This window comes from Neopsephotus bourkii, unplaced genomic scaffold (assembly GCF_033783945.1).
Source record: "Neopsephotus bourkii isolate Nb327-2 ecotype Australia unplaced genomic scaffold, CSIRO-AGI_Nbou_v1 NB_1250, whole genome shotgun sequence".
Lineage (NCBI taxonomy): Eukaryota > Metazoa > Chordata > Aves > Psittaciformes > Psittacidae > Neopsephotus > Neopsephotus bourkii.
The window spans coordinates 4,079,811-4,097,072 of NW_026901735.1; the positions used below are offsets into that span (position 1 = coordinate 4,079,811).

A 17,262-nucleotide genomic window follows, 5' to 3' on the forward strand; every position below is an offset into this window, starting at 1 on the left:
CCCCAGACTGAAATCTGGCTTGCTTTCCGCCACTGATGTCTTTGTGTCAGGAAGAATCACAACAGATTGTACAGGAGAAAGAGGAGAAATGTTGCTAAATGAGAGCATTTTGCCTGTTACTTCTCTGTAGGGAGCTCCCTTCCAAAAGGCTGAGTGAGAGTCTGTGAGGTGCCCAGCACATCCACTGGATTTTGAATGCACACCAATATTCTGTGTACAGATATGCGAAACCAGGTGGCTGCTTTTCCTTCATGGAGCCCCTTATTAGTAAAAGATTTGCTTTTCCTTCAATATATCCACGCTTCCAGAACCATTCTCCTTATGCATTGGGATTTTCAGCTTGAACTAAACCTTAAAAGACCATATGGCGGAACAGAATGGCAAGCCTGTCCAGTTCCAGAATGTTTATTCACATGCTCACCAAAAGAGTTTTAGGATTGTTATTCTAAGGACTTATTTTTGTGGTTCAGTTTTGATGGCGTTTTCTTACCTCTTCCAATCTTGCTTCTAGTAGAGAGGATGGGAAAACCGGAGGGAAATCATTTTCATCAATAACTGTCACATTCACAGAAACTTCATTAAATATGCTAGGGGTAGAAGAATCTGTTGCTCGCACATTGAAAATGGCTGGGAAATCTTTCAGTTCCAAATTCTTCCTTGTTCTTACAATGCCAGTGGATGAATCGATAATGAAATAACCTGTTTAAAAAACAAACACACAGAGAAATTGTTCTGTTTATGATTTTAATAGTAAATTTGATTATATGAACCCTTCAATGGATATGATGCATTATGTGTATGAATATTGTGTTACAGGATTCTTCAAAGAACAAAGCAAGATTTGTGAGAATGTCAGAGATATCCAGGTCTGTAATTAACAAAACAAGTAATTTAGAAGGTCAGATAGAAACCAAAAGGTAGAAGTTCTCTCTACCACTCTATTCAGAAGGTCTCCACCTTCCTCTGAAACAAAGATTATTTGTCCCTGTTCAGTCAGAAGCTGTTTTATTTCCCTTAAGTCCTGTTCTTACTGAATTCTGCAAATAACTTCAAGGAGACCACAACTTCATACAAAACACTTCACAAAAAAGAAATGCTAAGAGATGCTAAGCTTGGTGATACAATAAAATCAGCTCTATGTTTAGTAGAAAAAGGCACACAACAAAGCACGGTGTACTCCATCCCATGTAAACTTATTCCACACATTCACATTCATTAAGAGGACATTGCTGAGTTAGTTTTTCAACCAGCAGCCTCTGTACTGAATTGGGTATTCTTTTCCAGTCACTGCAATGTTATGCCTCGTGAGGCACCACCTGATCTTCCTGTAGCAGGCACAGAAAAGCATACGCCAGCTCTGTATCATGTATCTGTATCAACCCTAATCTGACAGAAATTCAATCATGTGCCCACACCCGCTCCATATCACATGTGTACATCTGGATGATACACATCCAGTATTAATGGCTGTGGAGCTGAGACAAGTGAGAGCAAAGAGAGAGAAGAAACAAGCCAAAAGCTAACGCCCTGCAGCACCAGTTGTTTAACACACCCTCCTTGTTACTTCACATAAAGAGCTTACCCTTTTCATCCCCAGACACAATACTGTATATCACAGGGTCCCTATACAGCACATCAATGTGGACAACGAACGTATCTGGCAGCGTCTTCTCACTCAGAGGGGCAGGCTGATAGACTTCTTCAGAGAACACCGGGAATGACACGTTGATGGGAGCTATGGTTACTGACACCTGCAGAGAAAAGGAGATGACCACAGGGATTCTGTTGTCAGGTGTACCAGGCTTGTCTACTGAGGTGTGCAACAGCACAAGTCCAGAACTTTGTCAATAAGAAGCTGATGGTTGCTATGTGCTGAGCTTGAGACATTAGTGCCTTGTAGGCAGTGAAGGTCAGTGAAAATGCCTCCTCAGTTTAGGTTCACCTGTATGCTTTCCTAAATACAGAGAGGGATTCCAGCTTGGCACATACACCACATTTCAGATGACTTTTCTAATTAGACCACTCCTGGAGGGAGGTACTGACCTGTATTTGCAACTGATTCTTCCACTGTAGAATGCATGACCAGAGCAGGAGCTCCTAAGTGTTTTGAATTATAACAGCTGACTTTATAGATGAATAAAGGTGACAGGCAGTACACAAATAATGCCTACTGCTTCACAAAAATAAAGGTGATTCATTTATAAATGATGCCAGACAGCTGCTCCCCAAAGCTTGGAAGAATAATGCCTCGGAAGTCTACATTTTAAGGTTCTATTGAATATCATTTTCTGTATGTCCTTAGCCATATACTTTTCTAGTCCTGTTTTTCAGTTCTGCTAAGCTGTGATATTTAGTGGCAGAAGATCACCAACAAGTCATAAGCACTGTATTAAAAAAGTTTTCTTTTATTATATTTACATTCCTCAGTCTTCAGTTTAGATATTTTTGCCTTCTAATATAGGCAAATAAACAGGAACATCCTATTTGCTGTCTCCTGTTTATTCTCTCACATACTTCCCTTACACCCCCTGTGACTGTCGCGCTTTTTGACCTTACACAGAAGTCTCCACTTCTCTCATCTTCTTCCCTTACAGAGTCTAGAACTCCCGACTTTCTTTTCTGAAATGGAATGACCATTATGTAGTGCTATAACTTTGTAATCATCCTGTATCTTGTTCCCAACACAGAAATGGGACTCTGACATTCTGATTCACATTTTGCATAGTTTTGCCTCACTAATACCCATTTCCTGGCGTAGTTACACTCAGTTTAGAATAAAACAACCTGGGGAATAAACTGCACAAGTAAACATTTCAGTACCTTTACAGAAGTTGAAAGAGGTGGCAGACCTGAATCTGTAGCAGTGACTATCAAGGAGTAATACACAGGAGCAGTCAGTTTGGATAAGTCTCTTGTTAACCTGAGTTCTCCTGTGGTGCTGGAAAGACTGAAGAGGCCTTCTGAGTTTCCACCTAAAAAAAGAAAAACAAGTGTTGGAGATGTTTAACAGGGCCAGCAGAGACAAGAGACTGAATTATGCGTGCAGGACTTCAGAGACATGGGTTGAAATCATAATCTCTGTACATGTGACTTGGAGCAAGATACATGGCCTCTCTTTACTCTGTGTCTGCATCTCAGAATCACTTGCGCTCAAAAACCCTTGTGAGGCCTCTAGTCCAACCTCTTGCCTCAAAGCAGAGTCATGAATGAATCCAGAATAGAAAGCTCAAGGCCTTGATCCATCAGGAGCTGAAAACCTCTGAGGACAGCCTCTCTGGGCTACCTGTTCCAGTACTTAGTTATGCTCACAGAGGACTTGTTTTCCCCTTATTTTCATTCAGAACCTGCCATTTCAATTTACTACCATTACTTCTCATTCTTGTGTCATGCAGCTCAGTTTAGCATCATGCAAGTACCCCACTAATAAATAGCATGAGATTTTTTCCTAACATACCTGAAATGCTGTAGAAAATGCCTGCATCATAATCCTTGTTTTCATCTCTTGCATTGATATCTACTACCAGCGTGCCAGCTGTAGAATTGTCTAGAAGGATCTGGTGGTATGAGGGCTTGTCAAATATGGGTCCTTCTTCATTAACATCTTCCACGGTAACTAATAAAAGAAGGTCCATATCTGAGTGTAAACAGGAATTGCACCTAAACGATTACAAGCTATTTCTTCAGAAAATATAAACCAGCACAGCTCCTCTGAGTTGGAGCTCTTCCAGTTTAAACCAGATGGAAATCTTGTTTTCTGTACTTCAAAACACTCGCCTTTGTGGATTAACTATTACTGTTGAAGCAATAGATCCCCTACAATAGGAAAACTTCTAGCTGGCATGTTGGTATTATTTATGACAGATAGTAGTGGCATCTTATTGTTGTCGCTACTATCTGTCATAAATGATACCATCTTATTGTTTCACTGGGCTCCCATCTGTGTCCGTATTCATCTGGTATCTCTAGTCTTTGGCTCAGATTGCAAACCCTGTGAGACAGGATTGCTTAGTGTTATATTTGTACATGACCTGGCACAATAAGGGTCCACAATTAGTGAAGCGGCTGTACAGTAACATAAATAACACAGCATAGGAAGTAGTAAGTCAATACTTCCAGTCATACTGATCAAAAGTAGGGCTGGCCAAAAACTAGGATACCAACTTCACAGAAATCTTTTATGTTGTGTTCAAAAGATACAGACAGATAGATGGACGGACGGATGGATGGATGGATGGATGGATAGATACGTAGATATAGATAGATTAGATAGATAGATAGATATGTAGGTAGATAGGTAGGTAGACAGGTAGATAGGTAGACAGGCAGATATAGATAGATTAGATATATAGATAGGTAGATAGGTAGGTAGATAGATTAGATAGATTGATTTAAGGAAAAACATGAATAATCAAGTACTGTTATTTTAACAACACTAAAAATCATGGTCAACATTTTTTTAGCAGCCTTTCTGTAAACAAGCAGAAAAAGACTGAATTATGGTTTTGGAAACCTTTTCAATCAAGATGTCAATAGGTACTGCAAAAAGGCCATAGAAAACATTGTGAATACACTGAAGAAAGTAATGTCAGTTTGTCAAAAATGAAGATTTTCACACAAACATTTTCTGAGGGAAACTTCATCTGGCTGCAGTGAAAAGGTCGCATCATCATTTCTGATGATTTACTTGAGCAGACTGTGTTACTACTGAAGGCTATCCTTATGCCTCATAATTACACATGGTGAAATATTCCCTGAGGGAAACGAAGTTAAATCTTATGTGGTAAACTGGGGCTACCTGTAATGTTTGCTGTGTCCTGGAGGCTGGGCTCTCCAGGATTGAAAGCTCTCAGAAGAAATGCATACTCAGAACAACTTTCATAGTCCAGAGGTTGAAGAGTTGTAATGTTTCCAGAAAGTTCTCCAACAAGAAATGAAGAGGTCTCTCCAATTATAGCATAATGAATAATGGCATTGTACCCTATATCTGCATCTGTGGCTGCTGCACTCAGAATCTGAATGAGAAAAACAGCAACAAAACAAACACCAAAGCCATCAGGTTCAGAGGAGAACAAAGAAGTGGCAAGACACACACAAAACTGGTATTTAACAACATAGTGTTTACTGATAAGATTGCTCATATGGCCATTAATTGTATTGCTAGAATACTGACATATCATACACAGCAGGGCAGGTAACAGATGTTACAGATTCCTAGGTGGTACTTCTTGATTGCTGTAAATCACTAGTTCACATCTGCAAAGTGGATACGGAGCCAGAAATGGATACACTGGAAGAAGAGAAGGAAGAACAAGCGGGGTGCTGGATACATGCACAACACGTACAGTATCTTTAAAACACATTGCTGTGAAAAGCTATATCCATGCACTGTGCCATCACTGCTGGGGACAGGAGAGAAAGGGTGCTTTAGGAAAAGTCAGTGAGATAGGCACTCTGCTGTCATACGAATTGAATATGCTGTGTGGTTGTAGAGGCTCCACAAAGTAAAAGAAATATGTTCACCATTGGATTACTGCCACTTCCAAGTGTACACACAGAAAACAATCACAGAACAGCCTGCTTATTGCTCAGTACCACATACCACATGTGGAGGCTCATTCTCTTTCACAGTCACAGAGTATGACCTTTGAGGGAACACTGGTGGGTTGTCATTCTCATCTTCCACAGTGATGCTTAGAACTAAGCTTGCAGATTGGGGTGGTTTGCCAGAATCGGTGGCCTGTGTAGAAACAATTTGTCATTAAACGCAGCACTATGTTGATAAAAAACCCTATTTTACCAGTTCAATTTTGGGCCAAAAAATGTGAAGCTTTGTCTCAGAAGACTTTCTGCTGGACCAGTTGTCACCCCATGACATTGCTCTAGCTCCAGGTGAAGTGTTGCATATCCTCCTTCAGCTGCTATCCTCACCATATCACATGCTCTGCCTCATTTAGTGACCAACTAATCAAAGTGCAAGCCTGGATCCAGATCAGGTGTGTTGTGTGATTAGACACAGCACTAATCAACATGAAACTATAGTAAACAGGTACATATTCGTGACGGGGCATTTAAAAGAATAAGAAAATCCCTTACATTCTGAGGGCTTTAAGTGTCTACAAAGCAAGCTGTGAAGAGTAGATGGCACATTCACGGTCAGTTTTACATGAACATCTACCATAGGAAAGGGCTGATCTGTAGATACACATACACTCTTTTCAATTAGTCTGAAAAAGTGTCCACTTTTATTAATTCTAAAACTTTCAGAAGACACTGTTTGATTTTTAGGATGATTACTTTGCTGTCCTCATCACATTCCACAAGCTCCTTGACCTGTTAAAATGCTTGTTAGCAGTAAAGAGCTCCTTAAAGTACATTTGTACATGATGGCCAGTGCTGGATCACTTCTTTGTATGCCCAATAATTTATCGGAATAAATAGATCCCTACATGAATGTTGGATGAAACTTTATGCTTCTACTTTTTAACTTGGAAATTTGTTTTTCAAGTGCTTTAAAAATATCTAAGTCTATATAATTTGAAAAAAGACAAAAAATAAGGGAAAGGGACAAACTATGGAATGGCGAAGCAGTAAAAGCAATACAGCAGCAACCTCATGGTCTAAAATGGACTCAGGAACACTTTGCAGGTTTCACAGTAAGCTATTATGTGACCGTGTCCTTTAAGATCTGGTGTTAGAGGTCATTTACTGACTAATAGCAATTTACACAGCAGAAAACAAAGCTGTGGGCGCAAAACATAATAAACAGTCAAAATTCACTAGTGGATTCCAATGGAATTCACTGAGATTAAGTGGTTTTCCTGTGATGACTCAATATTTTTTCCTTTTTATGTTGAGAAAACATCAAATTTGTCTACTTACTGTTATTTTCAGCTCATAGCTGTCCACCATCTCTCTGTCTAAGGAGTTTTTTGTCATCAGCTTGCCAGTAGAGCTGTCAATATGGAATGTCCCAGCAAAATCATCTTGCAGAGAGTAGCTTATAAGTGCATTAACTCCTATATCCAGATCAGTAGCAGAAAATACACCCAAGTCTAGACTAGCTGCATTCTCAGGAACTGATAGTTTAGTTTGAATCAGTGTTGAGAAAACTGGAGGATTGTCATTGACATCATTAACTCTCACAGTCACCTGTGTGTTTTATAAAAAAGAAAGAACAGAAAGAAAAAGAGACACATTTGAAATATAGAAACAGCATTGAAAGGGGAATTTTGGTCAATTTTACCCTATAGAATTATATAGGGGAAAAAAAACCAACCAACCAAATGCACACACCCAAAAAACCAAAGGGAGACATAAAAAGTGCAGCATCTTTAAACATTTTTACAACTTCAGCATCTTAGCATTTTTATTGTTCTCAACTGCTATAAGTGAGATAACATGCACTCTAACACTTTATCTTGCATGTTGTCTCTATGTTAGATAACATCTTAAGACATGAGCAGGATTAATAACCTGGGGGTTTGGGGCTCATCTCCCTCATGCATTTGACAGAACTATGCACAGAATCAGTTCTAGTGTTGATCAGTTTCTCTGGTTATGGGTTGTTCACAGAGGCACTTTCAGGAAATGATGTGATTTGTGTGGTTTAAAGTATTGCAAGATGGTAGCATCTCCTTGGAGAAAAAAGGGAAATGGAATAAAAGGCTCTCAAACCCATCATGCTTGAATGACAGATGATACTTGTCTGGATATTGCTTGATTTAAAATATATATATATACACTTAATATTTTATATTCCCTTTTAAAATGCAATATACTGTACCAAAGCAACAGCTGTATTGGGTGGCACCACAGAATCAACAGCTTCTACAACGATGCTGTATAGGTCCCTTTCTTCTCGATCTAACATGGCCAGAGCCGCAATGTCTCCTTGTTCACTAACAGAGAACTTGTCACTGTGAGATTTGAGGGAGTACATCACTTGGATAGCGATGCTGCCAGTCAGAGCCTTCACTGAGCCAACAGCAGTCCCTGCGGGTTCGTTCTCTTGAATGCTGAACTCGTAGCTGGAGCTTTCAAAGGTCAGTCCGAAGCTGGTGTCGTTGACCAGCAAGTAGACAGTGACAGAGGCTAATGAGAGAAAACAAGTTAAAATGGTGAAGTCGCTGCGAAAATCATCATGAGCTGTGCTCTGTTTGCCTAAATGATGAGGAACTGAGAAAATGACAGAAAGAGGAATGAGAAGAAAAATAAATAACAGCAATAAGGATTGATATGTAATATATGATGTTGTGTATGTATGTGTTGATATGTAATATATGATGTATTTTATACCTGATGTTTCAGGTATAAAACCCCACTTCTCTGATCTCAGCAGTGTTGCTTCAATATGATAGGAGAGCAACGATCACAAATTGGAAGTCAATGGGATAAAGCAGGTGTTTGCTACTTGTTAATAATCTCATGCTAAGCTCTTTTGTAACAACAGAGAAGGGAGAGATGTCAAACCATCCGAGTGCAAATTCTGTCATGGGCACTCTCCCTATATTAAGAAAATCAGTTGTTTCTCCTGCTCATGATAACTCAAAGCTAATCCCTAAGATGAAGTTACCAAAAATTCCACGGGACTGAATATTTTTTTGCAAGAGCAGGGTTATTTGCCAGTTTCTAATTCTTTTAAATGTTTCTAATTCTAAGAAAACGGAGGAAAACTGAAAAAGAAACACACATTATTTATGTTATTTTATACATCTATTTAGAGTGGCTGCTACTACGAAGTCCTGGGCTCTGTACCATGAGCATCAAGGCATGATACACAGAAAATTTCTTTCTAACCAGGATTATTAAACCAAACTTCCTGTTAATGTGATCAGCCAGGAAGGGAATCAAGGGGTAAAAAGCAAATATTCCTCATTGCTGAGATGTAACATGGATTCCAGCCCTAATTCACTTTGACTTGGCATGATGGGATTCATTTAACATTTCAGTGTTTGCAAAGGTTATGTTTATGTAGGGAAAATAAGAAAAGAAGGTAAAAGACATCATTTACCATTTGATGTAAGCTGAGGAACTCCATGGTCAGTAGCAATAACTATCAGTGTCACAACCCTGTCAGCTGTGATATGGTCCAAGTTACGGCTGATGGTGATTTCTCCGGTGTGGTTATTTATACGGAAATCATCAGAATGGTTCAGGAGGCTGAATAAAGAGAAGCCAATATACCAATTGTATTAATGACCTTGGAAGTGTCATCCACTTACTGTCACTTCTGTAGCAAGCACTCAACAGATGGTATTTGCCTTCTTATAAAGAATGGCTAAGCAACAGATTTTAATTGCTGTGTCATTAGCCTAAATGTATTGGCCTTTTGATTTCCAAGTAAGTCTTCCTTCATCAAAACCAGCAGCATTCATGCCTTCAGCTCCCATTATACCCCAAGCCTTTGATCTTCCCATGAAAAGAAGGCAGATACTGCACTCGGATTCATCTCCTTCCAACTCAGAAGGAAGATAATTGGGGATATGGTTTAGAGTGAGGTGTCCCTGCACATGGCAGGGGGGGTTGGAACTTGATGATCCTAAGGTCTTTTCCAAGCCTAACTATTCTATGATTCTATGATTCTATGATAATTGCAGAAGAAGCTCCAATATATGATTCAATATTGCAGAGATTCAAACAAATCTTGGCTTTCAGTCCTTGTTGCTAAGTTTACCATTTGATTGCATTCTCCTCCTTATGGCGTAACCATGATTTGATAATCTCTAAACCATGCAGTAATGTCCTTTGCCCCAGGTTTAAAAATAACTGGCAATTATAGCCCTTGGAAAGCATCTGTGAACAGGTCTTATCTTCTTAATGACCATAAAGAGTTTGTGAGAAATAAAACCTCCCTTCTGCTTCTTTAACAGAAGATACTTATTAACCTCACAGAGATTTACCTGTATGAAATAAGGGAATTATTCCCAATGTCAGGATCAGTAGCAGACACGAAGAGTACAGACACTCCTTCTTTTGCTGTTGCTACACGTACACTGGCTGAGTATTGAGCTCTGGTAAACTGAGGAGGGTTATCATTCACATCTAATACTTGAATGCTGACATAGGTGAAATTCTGGCATGCAAGAGAAGGAAACCATGGTTCAGAAAATGCACAGACAATTCAATTTATGAATAAAAAGAGATGAAAAAAAAGAATGATGTGTTCCCCTCTCTTACCTGCCTTTGAGGTACTCCATTATCAGATGCCACCAACAGCAGCTCATACTTGTCTTTAGTTTCTCGATCTACGTAGCCAGTGACTAAAATGGTTCCATCCTAGAGAAGACAATATGGTTCAATGCACAGATCATTTTGATAACTTTTGTACACTGAGTTCTCAAAAAAGATGAGGGATTGAAATCATCTCCTTTGGACAAATATAGTACAGATATCAAGCAAAATCTGATCAGTATACCTTCGTTTTTAAACATCAGCTTGTACTTCCAAACTAGAGAGCACACACTGGCTTTAATGCATACTAGAATGGTTACTGTCTGCTCCTTTTACCTGATGTATCTTCTTACTGTGTCAAGCAACTTCACAGAATGGTTTGGGTTGAAGGGACCTTAAAGCTCATCCAGCTCCAACCCCTGCCATGGGCAGGGACACCTTCCACTAGAGCAGCTTGCTCCAAGCCCCTGTGTCCAACCTGGCCTTGAACACTGCCAGGGATGGGGCAGCCACAGCTTCTCTGGGCACCCTGTGCCAGCGCCTCAGCACCCTCACAGGGAAGAGCTTCTTCCTAATGGATAATCTCAGTCTCCCCTCTGTCAGTCTAAAGCCATTCCCCCTTGTCCTGTCACTACACGTCCTTGTAAAAAGTCCCTCTCCAGATTCCATGTAGGCCCCTTTAGATACTGAAAGGCCACAATAAGGTCCCCACAAAGTCTTCTCTTCCCCAGGCTGAACAAGCCCAGCTCCTGAAAAGCAGTATCTAAATACTGTTTTCTGCATATCCAAACCCCTACCTGTTGGATGCTATATGGATTATCCCCATCCTCAGCTGACAAGTGATAAGTAATTCGTGCATTCTCTCCCTCATCCAGATCAGTAGCAGTCACTTGTCCAGCGGGAGTACCCAACATGTAATCTCCTTCCAGGATCTCAAAACTGTATGGCTGCATCTGAAACTCTGGGTTATTATCATTCACATCCAGAACAGTGATGTGGAACAAGGCGCTTGAACTAAGCCCATTCGTTGCAGCATCAACTGCCCATACCTGCCAAAGCAAGAAACAACAATGGAATTTTAGTTGACTGTATTGGCATTTTAACCGTCTCATGGAGATACAAGAAAGGGTTCAAGGGAATGAAGCCAAAGCTGCAATGTTTGTCCCCAGATTTACTTGTAAAGTGAAGCCAGGTGTAGTCTCCCTGTCCAGTTCTGTGTCACTCAATGAAAGGATCCCAGGGATGTCCACAGTAAACAAAGTACTGTTATGAATAAAGTGTCCCTGGGAAAAGCCAGCCTAAAGAGAAAACACATTTCAGTTAAGATTAAAATGATTAATATTAAAATTTAAAATGATTAAAATTTGACATTTTATAGGACTTCTCATTACAGAAGTACGAGTGCTGTGCAAGGCTTAATACATGAAATGTTGCACCCTGAGCTATGGGAATAATGGGCTTCTTTGGCAAACAGAAATCGGGGTGGGTGGAAGCCCCTGTGGGCTTCCCTATTTGGGTCCTACACATTCCATCTCTAAACCTCTCTAAGCCCTATCTCCATGATGCAAGGAGCAATTACACATAGTTCAGTGGAGTCTGAACTGGGAGAAGCATTTATGCTTTGTTGAAACTGACACAAGCAAATCAGAAAACTTCCTCCAAACCAGTTCCTCAGTGCCGTGGCTAAATATGAAATTCATTTATAAAACAAGGGGAGAACGAAACAAGTTTTTTAAAAAGCAAAAGAAATTGTGCAATTTCCTGTTAAAGAAGAAGAAACTATCAGCTTTACAAACCACCTTGCTCCCTGACTAAGCTAATACTAAGGGCAGGTTGATGGCATTACAGAAGTGCGCTGACAAATACTCTCTGATAAAAGCAAGCAGTATTAAACCAGAATCGATTATTTTGACATAATAGGCAATAACACATAATAGGCAATTCCACTTTCTATCTGGTGTATCGTATGTGCATTCATCTCATATACATGTATACAGAACCTAACAACTGTTTCTGTCCTGGATTACGCATGTATAGAAAGAGAAGCCCTCCCTAGGTTTTCTGATACAGCCAATAAACTATTTTGTACAAGGTTTTGGCTTCATTGGTTGAGGAAGTTTTATTCCTGGTTGCATAGAGAGCATGATGAAGTTTTTGTGATCCAAAACCTATTTATTGCCAACCACTGAAGAAATCTCCCTCTGGCCATCTACATTTTTGCAGATTAATAGAGAAAACCACGTCAGTTTGATTTATCAGGATGAGATTAATTTGGTACCCACCTCGTCCTTGTCAGTTACACTGAATGTGTAGATAGGACTACCCCTTTGCAGGTTTTCTAACACAAATACATCGTAAGCTGCCTGATTAAACTCTGGTGGGTTATCGTTGACATCTAGTACGTGCACAACAACAAGTGTGGTAGTGCTGAGACTTGGCTGCCCTGCATCTGATGCCTCCACTTCCACTTCAAATTGCTTTATGGTTTCATAGTCCAGCTGCTGGCTCAGGGTTAACTGGCCTGTGCTCGAGCTGACAACAAACATTGGTGATGAGGTTGGAGGTTGCTGGCTAACAATGCTGTACTTGACAAGAGCATTGGCCCCAGCATCCAAATCAGAAGCAGATACTGTTAGCAATGCCTTTCCAAGCACTTCATCTTCAGGGACACTCGTTTCATATCTACTTGATGAGAAGACTGGAGGGTTGTCATTCACATCATCAACGACGACTGTCAAATTGAGAGCTGTAGATAGCGGGGGTTGGCCTTGGTCACTGGCGATCACTGTTAAGTTATAGAAGTCTTGTTTTTCTCTGTCCAGTTCCTTTTCCAGCACAATTAATCCTGAAGTATCAATATCCATTTTTCCTTCTCCACCTTTCAGGGTATAAACCACTAATCCATTAAAGCCCTCATCCACATCCGTAGCTGACACACTGGTAATATTGTTTCCAGGTGCAGCATTCTCCGGAATGGAAATGGTAGTGCTGTTTATACCAAACACAGGACTGTTATCATTGACATCTGTAACTCTGACAAACACTGTAGCATAGTCAATAGTGTTTCCATCTGACAGGGAAATATTTAGTATGTAATTATTCTGGGATTCATAGTCCAGCTTGGTTTTTGTCCAAATGATTCCATTGGCATCAATGTCAAACGTCGCAGATTCCGTTAGTACTTGAAAGCTAACCGGTGTATGGGGATTTACAGACTCATACTCCACCTGTGTAAGATAAAGAATATTATCCATAAATTTATTAAACACAATAAGCCACTGTCTAAAAAAGAATGATTTGAATTATGTCCGAACTAATTTTACTGATTTTATTCATTAAAAGAAATAAAAATCAAACCACAATACACATAAAATACAGTGCTTTCCATCATCACTGAAACATCACTAAGAAGGAAATGTGAATACATATAATATGTTATAAAAACAATAGACTGTAGTTTAGCCTTTGGTTCTGCCTTTATATGAAAAAAAATGAAAAAATGATTAACATGGGAAGTCAATAAATCAAAACACTGAAACACAAGAAATTCTCACTGCTTTGGTATCAGATCTCCCATCTGCCTTCAGAACAGTGTCTAAGAAGGCGCTATCCCAGTGCATTCTGGTGGCCTGCTTGTCTGAGCATCTTTTGGTCAAAATGAGGAGCAAGGTCTAGAGCCATCTGTGAAAATACCCTTTTGACAGTTCTCTGATGGGAAGTCCCCATTTCTTAGCTCTATCGTGTCATGTTTTAGAGTTATTATCAACAGATGAGTGAATATTGCCTGTTCTAGCCTGTGGCTACAGGCTTTGGAGAATGTCCAAAGTCAACAAGAGAGCTAAGCTCGGAAGTTTACTTTCTAAGGCAGTCATGGGGTTTATTTGTTTTGTGGGGAAGAGAAGGGGAGGTGGTATTGGGGTTTTCTTTGTTGTTTTTTATTTGGTTTTAGCTTTGGTTTTTTGGTTGGTTGGTTGGGGTTTATGTTAAATGGTAGCACGTGCTGTTTAAAGGTTTGCAATGAAAGAACAGGCTTTGTTGTTAAAGAGCCTTTGTGAGCGACAGGCTTCATCAGAGGGATGTACACAGTATGTCATGTATATGGAGATTGACATGCAATGCAGGAAAGAAAACATAACATCTAATTATCCATGACCTAGAGGGATATAGACATTTAGAGCACATATAAGACAGGATTTTCTTATTGCTGTCATGTCCTGTGCAAGTGATAGAATAAAGCTGTTCTTACTCTTGCTACTTCGACAGGACTGGCTAGCTCTTCTTCCACAGACACGTTGTAAGCCTTCTGAATAAACTGAGGTCTGGAATCTCCAACTGCAAAGATTTGTACTGGCACTGATGAACTTCTTGGAATCATCCCACCTGCAAGCAAAAGAAAAACTGCCTTAAAAGAACACACTTTGCCACTGGTACTGATTTGGGGTTTTTTTAATCCCTACTGCTACTATTATGGTAACACTGAGAGGTCCCAGCCAAGATCAGTTTCGTCTACTGAGTGTTACAATATAAGAACCTGAATACATACAACATTAGCATAGAATTGTCCCTGGCAGTGTTCAAGGCCAGGTTGGACAGAGCCTTGGGTGACATGGTTTAGTGTGAGGTTTCCCTGCCCATGTCAGGGGGGTTGGAACTGGATGATCTTAAGGTCCTTTCCAACCCTAACTATTCCATGATTCTATGATTATACATATGACTTTTATATATATTATTGTGTTATTTATTTATTATCTTCAACAAACAAAGCAGATAAAAATGCATGGTATTTTTAAACTTAAGTCTGGCAACCTCTTTTGACAGCATCCCTTCACTAAAAAGCCAATCCAAACCAAAACCAAACCCCATTAGAAAACCAAAACAGACCACCAAGAATAGCTGTGTTGACCTGTACTAAACCCCAGTCTTACCATCAATAGCTGTTATCCACAAGACAAAGTTCTTAAGCTGGTTGACTCCTAATGGGATTACTGTTTTTAAAGTGATTTGTCCTGTGGATGTATCCAATTCAAAGTATCCCTCTTCATTGCCACCAGCTAAGATAAAGCTTATCTCTCCATTTATACCCTCATCTGGATCATCAGCAGCAACCTGGAGGAAAAAATAGTTTTGCTTTAGTGTAGAGATTATATCAGGAGCCATTAAATCAGTAGATCTACATCAGTAGGCATGAGTTTTGACAGTGACTCCCTATATATCTCACTTCCAGAAGAGATTTTTATCTTGGTTTCTTTTTTCATTTGGTAAACTGGTTGATTTATTATCATGCCATGTATATCATATCTAAAAATATCCACAACACTTCAGCATTCAGCAGTCTTTCAAAAGTTGTTACAGTTATTATTTCAATTTCTAGACATTAAGAACATTCAGTTTTCATTAAACACTTTATAACAAGAAGAATCTTATGTTCTGTCTTCTGTTTGTAGAATTCAGGATGGTGCACAGTATCGAAGATCAAGAATAAAATCCTTTAGCATTTGTTCCAGACCGGGGGCATGATTAGAGCATCCAGGACACTGTAATTATGGAATATTTACATGTATAAGATTTTAAATGCAAGGTGGATTGTTTCTGAACTCTGAGGAGTTAGTTTAGAAAAGATTTGCTCATTCAGTAGGGCCAATACACAAGATTAGGCAAGGATTCTTGCGCACATTCAACCCATAACAATGACACTTTCACTTAGCACTTCTAGTACCTGAAGGATGGACATTCCTGCAGTCATGTTGTTGAAAATATCTTGTTTATATGGTGTACCACTAAAGGTTGGGCTGTTGTCATTTTCATCTAGCAACAGTATGTTGATTGCAGAGTGTCCCTCACCGTAAGGTGACAAATGATCTCGAGCGGTGACCTTTAAAAAGATGTAGTAAAATCATTGCTTTGTTCTAATGCATGCTCTGTAAGTAGTAAGAAGGATGAACAACATTTGCAAGCTGAGTAAACTGTATCACTAGTGATAATTCCCTCCAAACAGCCCCAGTGTGAAAGTCTGGATTTGATTCTTCAGAGAAGCTGCTGATCTGTATCAGAGTCAGCTTCTTGCCAGGACAGATTAGATAGCACATGTTTGCCTCAGGTTGCTTTGGAAAGAAGTAGGCTTATTTCTAATACCTGGAGGTGAATGGATGATATTCTCTCCCTATCCAACAGTGTAGAGTTCTTCACAGTTAGGATGCCATCTTGGCTTAACCGGAAGGGACTATCAGCTGGAGTGAGAATGAGCGTTCCCTGGAAGCCTCCCTGCAAAGAGTAACGATATATGTTATTAAATAGGACAATCATGGACCTAATCCCTTAGGGTGCTTTCTTTTTATTTTCTGGAAAATTAAATGGAGAGCATTTAATTTTCTGGTTTAACTGAGGTTACAGTTCCCAAAAGAAGGAAGAGGAGCAAACAACATGGAAGAAACAGATCATGCAGGTTGAGGGTGCCCATTTTGCACTTTTGCACTTTCCTATTTGGGACCTTATGCCAACCAGAGGAGTTTCAGAGACAGCCAATTTATTCTCTAGTACTCAGCCCCTTAAAGAAGTAAAATTAAGGTTGTTTTGAAATAAGGTTTTAAGCATATTTAGGTACTTAGGCGAAAAATAATCTATAGCACTATTCACTACACCTGTAGAACGCAAACACGTTTTGCATTGTATTTCAGAAGTGCTGTATTTGTAGCAACCATAACAATGTTTTACCTCATCTTTGTCAGTAGCTGTTACTTGAAGAGCTTCCATCCCATTTGGGAAATTTTCTGGAATTGAGATGTTGTAACTTGGTTGTGACAGCACTGGATAATTGTCATTCACATCATCAATAGTGACCAGAACTACTGCATCAGCTGTTTTGAAGGTATTGTCTTGCTGGCTTGCCTAGAAAACAAAGAGTTTGTAGCTGTAATTCCATGCCCTGATAACAGTGAGCCATTCCAGCCTAGCACAAGGATATGACATGACTGCATATATCCAGTGAATGAAGTTTTCCTTTGTTTGCATTTTAAATGGCAGGACAGAGTCTTGATATCAACTGCCCTTTAGCATTACTATGAGAAGTACTATTAACTGCAACCATGATTTACA

General features: G+C 39.6%; 1 protein-coding gene and 1 long non-coding RNA gene across 4 annotated transcripts in view; one reads left to right on the top strand and one right to left on the bottom strand.

Moving 5' to 3' along the window:
* The window catches only part of LOC133218440 (cadherin-23-like), a 31,004-nt gene that overhangs the window by 13,113 nt on the left and 629 nt on the right, over window positions 1-17,262 (bottom strand). The window contains exons 2-20 of one of the 3 annotated variants that reach the window (XM_061364853.1): window positions 16,882-17,055; window positions 16,303-16,431; window positions 15,887-16,042; window positions 15,096-15,276; window positions 14,417-14,550; window positions 12,453-13,397; window positions 11,346-11,468; window positions 10,968-11,219; window positions 10,177-10,275; window positions 9,900-10,072; window positions 9,011-9,159; window positions 7,784-8,091; window positions 6,880-7,149; window positions 5,600-5,737; window positions 4,796-5,012; window positions 3,455-3,613; window positions 2,821-2,972; window positions 1,583-1,751; window positions 491-699 (exon numbers count right to left, since the gene is read on the bottom strand). In XM_061364853.1, coding sequence (XP_061220837.1) covers window positions 491-699; window positions 1,583-1,751; window positions 2,821-2,972; window positions 3,455-3,613; window positions 4,796-5,012; window positions 5,600-5,737; window positions 6,880-7,149; window positions 7,784-8,091; window positions 9,011-9,159; window positions 9,900-10,072; window positions 10,177-10,275; window positions 10,968-11,219; window positions 11,346-11,468; window positions 12,453-13,397; window positions 14,417-14,550; window positions 15,096-15,276; window positions 15,887-16,042; window positions 16,303-16,431; window positions 16,882-16,920 — 4,002 coding nt within the window. In that variant the 5' untranslated portion in view covers window positions 16,921-17,055. Of the gene's footprint in view, window positions 1-490; window positions 700-1,582; window positions 1,752-2,820; window positions 2,973-3,454; window positions 3,614-4,795; window positions 5,013-5,599; window positions 5,738-6,879; window positions 7,150-7,783; window positions 8,092-9,010; window positions 9,160-9,899; window positions 10,073-10,176; window positions 10,276-10,967; window positions 11,220-11,345; window positions 11,469-12,452; window positions 13,398-14,416; window positions 14,551-15,095; window positions 15,277-15,886; window positions 16,043-16,302; window positions 16,839-16,881; window positions 17,255-17,262 lie in introns of those variants that run through there. The other 2 variants (XM_061364854.1, XM_061364852.1) reach the window with 2 other exon arrangements.
* LOC133218442 (uncharacterized) lies at window positions 1,751-4,745 on the top strand. Its single transcript, XR_009727159.1, has 3 exons — window positions 1,751-1,944; window positions 2,726-3,291; window positions 4,461-4,745. It is a non-coding gene; the product is annotated as an uncharacterized LOC133218442 (long non-coding RNA).